This window comes from Alligator sinensis, unplaced genomic scaffold (genome assembly GCF_000455745.1).
Source record: "Alligator sinensis unplaced genomic scaffold, ASM45574v1 scaffold544_1, whole genome shotgun sequence".
NCBI classification, from domain to species: Eukaryota; Metazoa; Chordata; order Crocodylia; family Alligatoridae; genus Alligator; species Alligator sinensis.
The window spans coordinates 786,650-799,992 of record NW_005841937.1 but is presented as its reverse complement, the minus strand read 5'-3'; the positions used below and the strand labels follow the sequence as shown (position 1 = coordinate 799,992).

Genomic DNA, 13,343 nt, shown 5'->3' with positions numbered 1-13,343 from the left:
AAGGACAGCAATGATGGCATTTATCTTCAAATCAGACTTGATGGAGGCTTGTTCAACATCACAAGGTTTAGAGTGAAAACCAAGGTGAAGGAATGGGTACTGAGAAATTTCCTGTTTGCGAATGATGCAGACTTGGTTGCCCACAGTGAATCTTCCCTGCAAAATCTCTTGAGCATATTTTGTGTCATGCAAGAGGTTCGGGTTAACAATTAGTGTCAAGAAAACTGATCGTGTATCATGAGATTGAAGGACCAGAAAATGGTAACAAACCGTGTCACTCTTACATTGGGCTTGTCTCCTACAAGCGAATTCATCAGGCACCTGACAACACCTCTTAGGCGTGCACCCTGATCTAGAGGATCGACGATTGCCTATGTATAACAGCTGCGGAGTGCTTGGTTAGAGGTGTCTGAGGACAGAAGAAAGCAGGGAATCTAATTCTCAGTGGACAAATGTTCACATGGCCAGGAATCTTAGGAACATCCTGGTGGCTGGGCATAGCAGGAAGCTCGTGGTGTGCATGTCTACCAGGGATCCAGGTTTTCCGTTTGCTATGGAAAAGCGCAGATTTTCCTGTTAAAGGAGGAAGCCGAGGGTTTCCCCTTGCAAGCTGGCAGCCTTCCAGCCTGTGGCACCAGTATGACCCAGAGGGGCGGTGTACTGTGGGTCGGCAATGAGGGACACCAGCAGGGCTGGATTGGGGCTGTAGCTTTGTTTTTGTTTTACATTTAATGTCTGAGGCAATAACACTTGTTATTTACTGTAGCAGTCAGAAAATACCCCCCCCCCCCCCAATCATATTCAACCCTTCAGCTAGACAAGTGTCCTCTTTTTTAGAACTGGAAATATGGTAACTTTAATTTAGTGTTGTAAACTGCCCTAACACTAATCCTGCACGTAGTCAGGTTTAGGTGAGAACAGCTTCCCTACAGGCTTGTACCCCTACCCGCTCAGGCACACAATTACACACTAGCTGTTCCAAGCAGCAGTCCCTGCCTTTGAAGCCAACGCAAGGTTGCAGGTTTGATCATTGTTTGGCCTAGATAATCTCTTGTAGTCCCTTCAAGCCTTACTTCTCTATGATAAATAGCAATGATGTTGGCCCATATCCCTAGCCTATCTCCAGCCTGCACCTGCAGACCAGTGCTGGGTTGGCTCTGTAAATGAGACCCTGGTGTACTAGGCAAAGAGGTCAGAAGTGGATCGCTCCTTCCATGACACATCACTGCAATCTTGCCCGCCTGAGGGGTTTGGCTCCTAGGCTTTTACCTGTGCCCCCCAGCCCCTTCTCTCTGGCCTGGCTGCTGCCCCCAGCCACAGCTTTGTGACACCCCTGGCTACTAGGTGCCCCATGTCCCCAAGGACGAGCCTGCGCCAGCCCTTCCGCTGTCTGAGGTGGCGGCCTGGGGCACAGCCAGGCCTAAAAGCCATGCACCACCAGGGAGCGCCTGCCTGTTCCTGCTCATGTCACCCTTACATAGGCATTTGGATGCCCCTTTCCAAACCCCTCACAGCCTATCCGCCCCCGTGGCTGGGCACCTGCCGCACCCACCAAAAGCTGCGACTGATGCGGCACGTGCACTCCCTCACAAGAGCCTGAGCGGGAGGGGCGGCACAACGGGCGAACGCGCATGCGCACAGCCTGAGCTCAACGGTCAGCACCCGCCACAGACCGAGCGAGGCGGGATTCCATTTGCCCGCCCCCCGCAGCCTCTCTCTGGGGCAGGAGGCGGGGCGAGTGAGGCGGGTGCTGACCCTCCAGCCCAGGTCACGTGGGGAGGGGCGAAGCTTCGCGGACTACGTCATTGCGGCCCCGCCCCGATCATCTTTTTGCTGCGGGAGCGGCCTGGGGGACGTGACCAGCCGCAGGTAGGTGAAGCTCCTCCCCTCCCCACGTGACCGCGAGAAGCGGGCCGAGAGCGATCGGGCAGTCGGCGTCATGGAGGAGGAGGACGGGCCGGGGCTGGGGCCGGAGCTGCAGCTGCAGCTGCAGCGGCGGGGCCGAGGGGGTGCTGAGCAGGACCCGGCGGCGGGCGCAGCGCAGGGGCAGGCGCTGTCCGGCCAGTCCTACTGGCTCGACTTGTGGCTGTTCATCCTCTTCGACGTGGCGCTGCTCGTCATCGTCTCCCTGCTGCCCTGAGGCGCCGCGCGGTGAGCGGCCCCCGGGAGTCGGGCGGCGGGTGGGGAAGGGGAAGGTGGGGCTGGCCCCTTTGCCAGACCCATGAGCAGATCTGGGGAGTCTGCCCCCCTGGCGCTGCTTAAAGCGAGTTCACCCCCCCCGGGGGCTTGTGCTGCCGAAGTGTCTCATTAAAGTTCTGCTGGTATCGCTGGGAGCCCTGGCAGGGGTTGTCACACCTCTGCGCCCGCGGCTGGGGGAGTGAGAGTGGCTGAGACGAGTTCCGGGTTTGCAGGATTAACTGGTCCCTACAGGTCGGGCAGTGCCTACGCTCCGAAACGAGCTGGCTTGACTGCAACTCAGTCCTGTTTTTCAGCCTGTGGGTCACGACTCAAGTGGGTTGCAAGAATATATGAAAGGTTCCCGAACAAACTCTTAAAAAAGTAGAAAAATGTGGGAAAATGCTTTTTCCTTGCAGGCTTGCAGGGCTCCTGCTTGCCAGGGGCTGTTTGGGCCCCCCTGCTCCCCACACACCCACCCCCTGCCCTGCACACTGAGGGGCTGGGCCCTGGGGGAGCAGGTTAGGAGTGAGGGGCACTGGCAGGGCCAGGAGGCTGCTATTTACCCGGCCTGGATTGGCCATCGGTGTTTACAAATGGGGCCTGGTATCCATGAGCACCACTGGCTTAGACTGTACTTTGTTCCCACAGAGCCCCTGGTTCATCCAGTGCAGGTTTGGTTATATAGTGAAGCAGTCTTATTTAGGATCCCTGCTACCTTGTTACAAAGTTAAAGTTTCCTGCAGCACTGCATTAGAAAGTGCATTATAGAAAGAGAGAAAATATTTTTTCCCCAAAACATCATTATTTGCATGATACGCAGTTGGTCCAACAAAAGATAGTTGGGACAGAACTAGACAAGCTTTCAAATGCAAGACATTCATCATCAGGTCTCAACTATTACAGTTATATCCAAGTATTTAAAAGTTTACAACATCGCCATGAAATGAGCAGGTATTATCCTCATTTTAAAGATCAAAAAACGAGGCCCAGAGAAGCCAAAGATATATGTTAATCGTGGGAGATTGTTTCTTGATGCCTGGGGACCCTTCTTTTCAGAACTGGGGGGAAGGGGAGATGTGGCCAATATGACCCGTAGCTACAACTGAATTCAAAGGGAGTGCTCAGCAAATTGAACTTGAGATATGCAGAAAATGAAGAACACAATTTGTGACCAACTCTGCAAAAACTCTCTAAATAACCTGCCCAGCATCATCTTGGAGCTCTTGGACAAAAGCAGTGATAGATTACAGCAAACCTTAAGTTTTCCTACAGGGTGGTTTGCAACCCACTTAGTTAACAAACAGAAGGTTGCTAAATTAAAAATAAGCTTCTTGCCTATGGCTTTTATTTCAATGGGTACCACTTTGACTATCTGATCTCAACTGCAGGAGACTGCTGAGGTCTGCTGTCTCTACATATGCCCCTGGGTAGTTCACATGCCATCATGTTTCCAAGGGGTTAAAAACCTAACCCTGTGAAGTATACAGATTGGACTACACCATTCAATCCAAACCATTCAACTGCCTTTACCCCATTTCATTGGGATGCTGTGAAAATTGTTTTGTTTTGAAATAGTTGGATTCTGTGGTAATCAGTGACATTAAAACTGATGAGGAAATAGTGCTGTTGCCAGAGCAGAAAAAAGCTTCACATTCAATAGCAAGAGGAAAGTAATATATTGAGTAGCTGCCAACCCGTGCATGTCATTCACTCTGTACACTGAATGAGACCCCAGAGGCTTCTGGAAAAACATATATGCCCATGTCTCTAAAGATCGTTCATATCTTGGTGGCATAAGGCAGATGATGCTTCCCAACTCTCTGACTGCTTGCCTTTTGCAACCTTAACGTTTTATTTTGATGTAACCTTTTCCATGTAATAGAGCTGTACCCCCACTGCCAGCACCGCTGGCCTTCATTCTTACCCCCGCAAAAAACTTGCAGTTTCCAGTCTGCCTATTGCTGGTAAGAATCTCAGAATACAGATCTGATACAAATGTCTTTTGAAGTAGTCATGAGCTTAGCTTATCTATGGCTAGATCAATACTGGACATTTTCTCCAGAATTCTTAGTGTATGTAAGTTTATCTTAAGAAAGCTTGCCAGATCCTGCCTGTGAGATACAGTGTTTGGCTAAGTTACCACATTGCCTTGGCAGTGGTTAAATTGCAGCCTGTGGGGCTTGGTGCAGCTGTCAGAGCCACTTGGTTGGTGTGGCTCTGGAACCCAGGAGGTGAATGCCACCATCACTCTCCTCTGCTGTCTCAACTGCCATTACTGGAATAGTCTCAAAGGAACTACTACTAGTTAAGTAACCCTGAAGCAGGTCCAGAAGATCCTGTGGCAAAACTGAGTAGATAATGGATATTAGTTTATTAAGAATACTCAAGTGATTAAGTTTTGACAAGCTCATCCAGATGGTTCCCATTTACTGTTAGGCTTCATGAGTATCGGAACTATCCAGAGGTTTAAGTCAGCCGTATTATAAGCAAACCCCCAAACAAATGTCCAAGCAGACATGAGAAGAGACAGTTGTGTAAAAAAGAAATAGACATGTCACATTGCCAAAATGCTGTCGCTGAAAATATTTCATTTGTGTAAGACACGCTAATAACGAGAATTTTTTAAATATATTTTTTGGTATTAGTATTAAACAGAAACCTTGGCTCTCTTACAACCTAAACATTTTTTGTACTTTAAAACAATGTCATATTTACCCATCCCTTAACACTGCAAGAGTAATCTGATAACCATTTTTCCATTTCCTGTAGTGACTATGTCTGTCCAGGATGACAACACTTCTGAAATCAAACATTGCTGTAGGAAGACCATGCATGCAGTAGCAGAACTACAGCTGGCAACCTGACTCTGTTCAGCCCCGGCTTATTGGAGATGTGTTTACTGCGGGACTACAGTGAATGGATGGGAGGAAGTGGGATGTTGTGATTTGGTTAAGCTATAACCTGTTAACATCTAAACTGCTGTAAATTGTGCCTTAAGCTAAAGTAAAACTAATTTATCACTTTGAAGGTGGCTTTCCAGTTACTATGCCTGGAAGATGGCTTATATGGTCAACATTTATTTTTCATTTGTATAAAATAAAGTGACTTAACTGCTAAATAAAAGTCCACTAAAGACAACAATGCAGTTCAGAATGGCTGACTAATGTAGTCTGTATAAGAGTTGGAAAGTACTGTAGAACAAAGCTGCCTGGCTTCTACTGTACCTCTTAAAGGTAAAACCAGCTGTGCATGAATGCATACTGCTTACTTACTCTTTTCTTAAAACTACCTAGAATGAGGACTGCTTTTCTTTCTAAGAGATACCAATTCTAGTCACACCTGGAAAATACAGATAAGGATAATCCTATTTTAAAAGGCACAAGCAGGTTGACATGAAAACCCCTTTCCAAAGGACAGGATGCACTGGGAGAGGACTTCATTAACCTTAACTTAATTTGCAGAAACATCACCACTCCCTGCTTCAGGGACCATTCCTGCATATTATTCAAATATTCCCAAGCAAGATGCAGGAATAAAGGTAAACAGATATCCAAGTCTGGGATGTCAAGCATCACCCTCACCCTGGTTAATATGCTGAACACTGGTCCCTATTTGACTGTAAGGAACCTCAGGTAGAGGCAGATGACATGCTAGTGTAATCTTCCTTTTCACTGGTGTTAACTGAATTATACAGGGTATACACCTTTATGGTTGGTAGCTGTACTTAAGGTAGTTACCCTTCACAGTTGGGAGCATATAGCACAGGGGTGGGCAAAATGTAGCCTGCAGGCCAGATGTAGCCCACCAGGCCATTCTATCCAGCCCACAGGGCCTCTAAAAAATTTAGAAAATTAATATTTATCTGCCCCTGGTTGCCTGCCATGCAGCCCTTGATGGCTTGCCAAAACTTCAGTAAGCAGCCCTCTGCCCAAAATAGTTGCCTGCCCCCGATACAGTAGTATATGGATCGATGTATTCTCAAATTCAGGCACCTAGGTTGGCCTTTTGAATGACATTTACAAAGTGCCTCAGTATCATCATGCTTAAGCCAAGCTCCAGAAAGGGACTCCAGATGCTTTTAAAATGTAATGCTAAAACAAATTCATTTTTTAAATTAGTTAATAGTTTATGTAAGGTGTTTACAAGTTGACAAATGGAGAGCACTGGCTGTTGCAAGAGTAATTTAAGAGCCAAAGACAGGGTTCAGGGATAATGGAAGGAGCCTTTCAAGTTTTCCTTTAAAAACTGTTTAGTTCCTCATGCATATTGACACACTGTCCAGCTTTGAGGAGTGTAAACTATAGTCTGGTCAACCTGCAGATTAACTGTTATATTCAATGTTCACAGTGTTGTAACATCAGCTCTAAAATCTAATTGGTTAGATGTTTCAATATGTTCTTACAGTTGGAGTGATTTAGGTAAGATTTTTACCGTTAAGTGATACAGAACTGCACACGAGTTGAATGCTAATTTTCATGTCTTATTTCTACTACAAACTTAAGTCGAGACAAAGCTTACTGTGGCTTGAGGACCAACTGTTTATATCCCAACTAAAAGTTCATTTACTTGTTTGGCATTCTTCATGTCAAATTCCATATAGAGCCTACATCAGTTTATTTCTGCCCATTAGCTGCTCTTCTATTATTGACCATACTATTCTAAATTCCTTCTTTTCTTTCCTTATTGCCTTTTTCCACATCTTTTCAGGGTCTCTCTCTTTTCCTTCCTGTAGTTGATTTCTAAAATACTGCCTCTAGGAATTTTGTTACTCATTCCATTTCTATCTTTGTGATACCAGTTTTGAAGAATTCTTTTGTAGCATTTATAGATAAAAGCAGCTTCACCACCTTCCCAAGACTTTTTGTCATCTTCCAGAATTTACTGACAAAATATGAATTTTACATTGCTGTTACATAGTCTTGGAACAAAAATTATTTCTTTGACCTCCAAATCTTCTTTATTGAATAAATGCTGCTCCTGCTTTTTGTATACGGTTTTGGGTAATTAGCAAAACCATTGAGGGGCAAGGTAGCACAGGTACAAATGTAGTGATGAACTGGAAGTTTTGCTTATGGCCTGGAGGACTTACACAAAAGAACAGGTGGAGCATGTGCAGAATTCACAGGACTAATCAAAGTTCAAGAACAAAGAAAGTTAAATGTAAGGCTAGAAGTTGAAATAATCCTTTCCAAATGAGCAACACCCCTGAGCTAATTGAAGTAGGTGGGAACAGTGATTCACAGTTCCTGTTCTTAAATCAGTTCCAAGAGCATTTGGAAGGGAAAAAAAAGAAAGGAGCATTTAAAACAATCAAGTCAAGCAACATAGCAGCTGACTTGGTTATACTGCTTGAAAATACTGAATAGTGACTAATCCTTTTCTCACCTGTGATTCAGCTTTGCTTTTTCCTCCTTCCTCCTCTGCTATTACAATCATTTCTATTGCTGTTATTCTATGAACACCAGAATGAGTGTACATGGAGAAGTATGCAAGAGTTTAAACTGTAGCAGGAGGGAGTTTCCATTCATGCAAGTTTCATATTAATTATACTTACAATAGACATTTTTGTTTCAGGGAGAAATTAATGTTGCAAAACTGAGGGTTTCTGCACCCATTAATAGAAATGGCTTAACCTCTATCTTGTACTCTTTTCAAGTTCTTCCCCCCTCCACCTTCTTCTCAGTTGTCACAATTTTTTTTAAGTTAGCAAAAACCTGATTTAGGTATTTTGTGTTCTAAGGATAGGAGATGGTCAGTATGAAGAGCAAGGACTGCATAGAACAATGATTCGTATCTCATGAATATTTGCAGGATTCTACAAAAAGTGAGGTTTATTTGCTTATATAATAAGAATAGTTCAGATACAAGGATGCCAGATCTGAGGAAAAGAGCATTATTTACAAAGCATATCTGGCAAATATGATTTGGTAAAGGCGAGTTTCACTGTTCAGTTAGAAATCTAATTTCTAAATAGTTAAAATGTGGGAACATTCCATAAGTAGTTTTATAAATAGTCAACTGTTGGTCTTGCTCTAGAGTCTAAACCACATGTGTAAAATAAAGCACAAAAAGAAAAAAAGTTAGCCACAAAATTGGTTTAATGTTTTTATCTAATAGTTTGAACAAGCAGAAAAATGCAACTTTGCAAGATAATTCTAAAGACTGAAAAATATATTAAGTTACAAGACTTGTTAAATGTGTTTACCATTACAAAATGTGTCCGTTTCATACAAATCTATAATGAGAAGGGGACATTTATAAAAATAAATAGGCACCCTGGGTAAGTCAAATCAACATCTCAGGTCATACAGTCAGCAAATATTAAATATGTGCATGGAGTGCAGAGTCTAATATAAAAACTGAAAGTGTTTTAGTTAACTGTCATGTGCACTGTAATAACTATACATGGGCCTTATATAATAAGTTTGTTTTGGAAAGACTGCCATTTCAAGCAAAGAGGGGAAAGACTCAAGTCCACCTAAATCACTTCCAGTGAGGATTGTTGCATTTCAGAACTTAGGACAAATCTAAGCAGCTACCCTGAAATAAGCAAAGTTTACCAGTTTTGCTCACTAGCATTCTGGAAACCAAATTCATTGGCATCATTAACAGGCATTTATATTGCTTTTTTGTGCAGACGTAAAAAGGTTTGCTGTGGACACTTAAAAAGGTAGTATTATACTGTATCACCATTCACATTTGTTGCTGTGCTGTTTATACATAAAAATACTGAAATTTCACATACATTTTTTCTGAAAAGCTTTACAAATTGTACATTATTTACAAGTTCTAGCACTATTAGAGTTTTACAAATATATTTAAAAAAAACAATTAATTGGCTATGTACATGTTTGTGTGGATGGGTTATAAAACATAAGTTGTATACATTTCTTACAAAATAATAAAAAAGTTTAAGTTCTAGGAATTTTCCAGTCTTCACACATCCTATATAAAAATAAGGATTTTTCAGATTTCACTACCATTTATGCCTCTGCATGCAGAATGTATTCATTCTGGAATCCATATTGTATTCAATCTTGCAAGTACTACTGTGGGTTTTGAGCAGGAGGATGGGTCTAAATGGACTGGTTAGAGATATTTGGTCTGCTGCATGTCATATTCCAGTTATACTAAAAGTTACAAGTCTTAGGTTAAAGAATTAAAGTTAAGACACCAAAACTTCCGTTTTAAGCGTAGACCTTGGATAAGTGCACTAAAACAACTGTCAGCATTTGGTTAAAGCACTGTAATTCACATTAAACAAAAAAGCTTTTCTGACTATAGTCTTAAGTCATAGAGCAGGTTTTTAAACCAATGCACTTTGTAATGTTCAGTTTTGGAACTAAAGGCATTAACACAAGTGCCATCAGCAAAATTTTAGTTTAAGATCAAAATAAATACTTTAAGTTTGGGAGGACTATGAGCTCCCAAGTACTCGTTTAAGAATCATAAAATGTTGCTGATCATGACAAGTTACAGTAATTTCATGAACAAGAAATGATTTGAAGCAATAACAGACTTAAGCGAAGCTGGGTTCTGAGCAGGTCTAAATGGTCAAGAGTCAAATAAAACCCTTTTAAGGCAACTGTAGATTTACTCAATTAATGAAATAACTAAAAAGTGCTTGGGAGTTAATGACTGCTAGTTGGAAAAAAACTGTCGCAGTAAATCAGATGACTCAATTTTGCTAAATTCTAGCGGTAACTTTTCAAGAGGGAAGGTAGAAGTAGATGCAGAGAGTTCAGTGCATAGTGCAGTTAATTTTGTATAGTCATAGAATCAGTCTTAACAGTAAGATCATGACTGTTATGGAATCTGCCTCAGTTGCAATGAAAATAAAGCCTCCTGCTTTTAGTAGTTTATGCATCACATCATTTTGCCATACACTAGGAAATTTGTAGCTGAATTCTAATAAATATTATATCATTGCTTGTGGAACCACAACTAAAGGTTGGCAAGGTTCTTTGGGCAAATCTGATATTTTTTTATTAGATCAATTAAAATAGTTGGAAAAATTCTTCTTTGCAAGCTTTTGGGTACAAACACCCTTAATCAGGCTGAGGAAGTATCTGCAGCTGGTCTGCTCTTCCTGATTAGGGGTTAGAAGTGCAAACCATTATTAGGTTAAAAAAATTGTATACAAATATTAAGATGTAGAGTTTTTATCTACAGTTCTTATAGACTGGAGAAATGTGTTAAGTCTTCTCATTTTTAAGGCATTTCCAAAAAGTAAGGAGAAATTATCTGGGTAAACTTGTATTAAAAGACACTTAAAGGTTAATGGAATTAGACTCTCACAGAAGTCAGAAGAAAAATAAATGTTAACTCCCATTGTTATCCACTACAAAAAACGCTTCCATAAACAAATACTATTTTGGTTATGTATATATGCACACTGTGTTATACATGGTCCTGTAGTTAGTGTATCCCTCTGAACAGTCTAAGGAATTACAGCTTAATTTAAAAAAAACAAACAAACCCAAAACCACTTTTCCCTTGGTCTGCGGGCACCAAGCAATAAGTATATTAAATCTTCCAGGAAAAATTTGTAACACCTGGTTAGTGCCAAATGCAATTAACTGTACAAAATTTAGAAAGGGGCCAGTTATGGATTAAAATATCAAAGTGTAACAGACACTCACTTTCTCAATATATATCAGCAAGACAGAGGTAAACATTAAGGCAAAAAATGACAAATCCAAGATCAAAAGACCAAACCTTAGCATGTCTTTTCTCCAGCTCGTTCATATTTGCATAATCATGTTAACAGCCATAACTTCTAAATGAAATATAGTACCTGTTAGCACACACTGAGGAGTCCAAGCTTTTTGCCCACATGAAATGTATGGATAAAATCCATGATTTACTTTCTCTACCTATTGCAGTGTATACTTTCCATATGCGGTCTGTATCTCTGTTCGGATGCAGGATGACTGGAATCAACAGTACTGTGGTAAGCAGTGCCCAATTCTTTGTGGAAACTACCAGGATCTGCGAAATACAGTTTGGGTCTCTGGTGATATTTCATCCTGTATGTATCAGTCATACAGCTATCTACTGAAAAATATGTAGTTAGAGATACACTATCATTTGCATCTGGAGAATTAGCACTTGGTCCTGTGTGGCATGATCCTTTACTTAAAAGATTAGCAGACAGAGTCTGAAAATCATTAACTGATGGGCCAGCTGAAAAATCTGGTTTGTGAACAGAAGGCTCCTTTCCTTGAAATGCTTCTTTAAGTCTGTCTTCATTTGTACATACACCTGCTTCTGGTGCAGTTGAAGCTGTACCTGTACTTTGCCTCTGAAAATCTGAAGGATTAACAAGCATGAATCCTGTTGACTTTACATCACATGGAGGTTCATTACTTTCTGTTCCTGACAAAAAGTTCCGAGCATATTTCTTTGGAGGTAAAGGAGGTGGAAGATTTTGGTAAACAGCTTCTGGGACCCAAAGATGATCAGTCCTACCAAATGACTGAACTGTACGTACACCAGATGAAAATGGCATCACATTGCATTGCTCCAATGTGCTCTGGGGTGCAAAAGATGACAGCCCTGCCTTTGATGTAGCACTTCTAGTACTAGGAGCCTGCAGCTGAGAAGGTAAGAGAAATTCACTGCTATTCAGCCTCTTTCCACAGAGAGGTTCATTTTCAGTATTACAAGAATGGGGTAAGCCGTCAGCAAAACACACTTGCATGGCTGTCTTCTCAAGTTTATCTGAATTAAGCCACTCTGAAGAACTTTGTTCATATAGCTTATTGATTCTAGTCTCTCGCTTAACATTGTCCTTATGAGTTGGCTGTAGAGTCGATGAAGGAAGAAATTTCCAATTACTCTCAGGTATCTCAATCCTAAAATATAAAAATGCATAGGTGTACATAAAATCATTAAAAAAATAAAATTAAAAAAAGGACACACACTTTACATATTCATACACACAAAACAAATATATGTACACAGCTAGTGCCAGGAATATATTTCCTTTACAGAATTCCTGCATATACTATTTAAATATTTGTTACCCTTGATCTGACTGAATGAGGGAATCTACTTAATAAATATTTGTTCAAGAAATTCATAAAATTACTGCATTTTTTTCCAGACAAATCTGAAGTATTAGCAAAACTTTAAAAAAAATTTAGACTTACTTCCAACAAAAATGCACAGGATGGAATAAATTCTAGGTCCTGTTCCTGGCTATATCACACACAGAGTTTGGACACACCAACAAATGTCAAAAATTGGGAGAGGAGGGGAATCCACTTACACTTAGGGTCCTGATTTTCAGAGGTGCTGGGCACCCAGAGCTCCTAGGGACTCCAGCTGGAGTTCAGGTGCATAGCATTTTCAAAAGAGAGGTCTCAGATAATAAACAACCTCCATCCATTTTCAAGAACAATTTTCAAAAACTAATTCAACTCTATGGTGATATTATCATAATCTATTATAGGATAATGTACACATTAGATAAAATCCAAATCTCTGACCTACATGCCAGATAAAATGCTCAAACATTTGATTCGCTGTTGATCAAGCGTCAAAACCTGAATTTGTTTTCCACAGCTTTTGAAAAAGCAAGCTTTTTCAGCCTCATTTTGACGCACTAGGTGTTATACTTGTTTCTGACATCTTGTGAATATATATTAACTACAGTGTAGCAGACAAGGCATGATATGGTCATTTCATACAGGAAAGTTTCAGAATAAATTGATGTTAAAATGAATTACCTTCTCATTGGAGGACTGTGTACCTGTGATTCTGATGGGAAATTATTATGAGGTCTGTAATTAACTTCTGTACTCATCTGGTCTTTTCTCAAGTCTGTAAAAAAAAAATTACTGCAAATTTATTTCATATCAAGTAAAATGCTTCCTCCTTAAACCTTCCTCAGAGCACACTAAAACTTATTGGCACTATCAGAACAAAATTCTACAGAACCAGCCAATTCATTGCTTTGAGTGTTACAAAGAACCTCTATGGTAGTATTCTCTGCACTACTTCCAGTGCCACATGCAGGGCCAGGCAGAGCTCCAGCGTCAATTCATGGCTGACACGGTGTAGGGAGAAAGGGTTTAGGTTTATTAGGAATCAGGACCTTTTGGAACAGAAGGGATGGTCCCTACCTGAGCCAAAATGGTCCTAAGCTGCTGGCACATAAC

The 13,343-nt window shown here is 41.3% G+C and overlaps 1 protein-coding gene and 1 long non-coding RNA gene across 4 annotated transcripts in view; one reads left to right on the top strand and one right to left on the bottom strand.

Annotated features, from left to right (window-relative positions):
* The first annotated feature begins 1,882 nt into the window (after positions 1–1,882).
* LOC102384675 lies at positions 1,883–5,331 on the top strand. The gene is made up of 2 exons (XR_323344.3): positions 1,883–2,151; positions 4,948–5,331. It is a non-coding gene; the product is annotated as an uncharacterized LOC102384675 (long non-coding RNA).
* A 2,927-nt stretch (positions 5,332–8,258) lies between these two features.
* USP53 (ubiquitin specific peptidase 53) overlaps positions 8,259–13,343 on the bottom strand; it is a 61,233-nt gene continuing 56,148 nt past the window's right edge. For all 3 annotated transcript variants that reach the window (XM_025199134.1, XM_006019742.3, XM_025199136.1), the window contains 2 exons: positions 12,912–13,005; positions 8,259–12,035 (listed from right to left, as the gene is read on the bottom strand). In XM_025199134.1, coding sequence (XP_025054919.1) covers positions 11,051–12,035; positions 12,912–13,005 — 1,079 coding nt within the window. In that variant the 3' untranslated portion in view covers positions 8,259–11,050. The remainder of the gene's footprint in view (positions 12,036–12,911; positions 13,006–13,343) is intronic.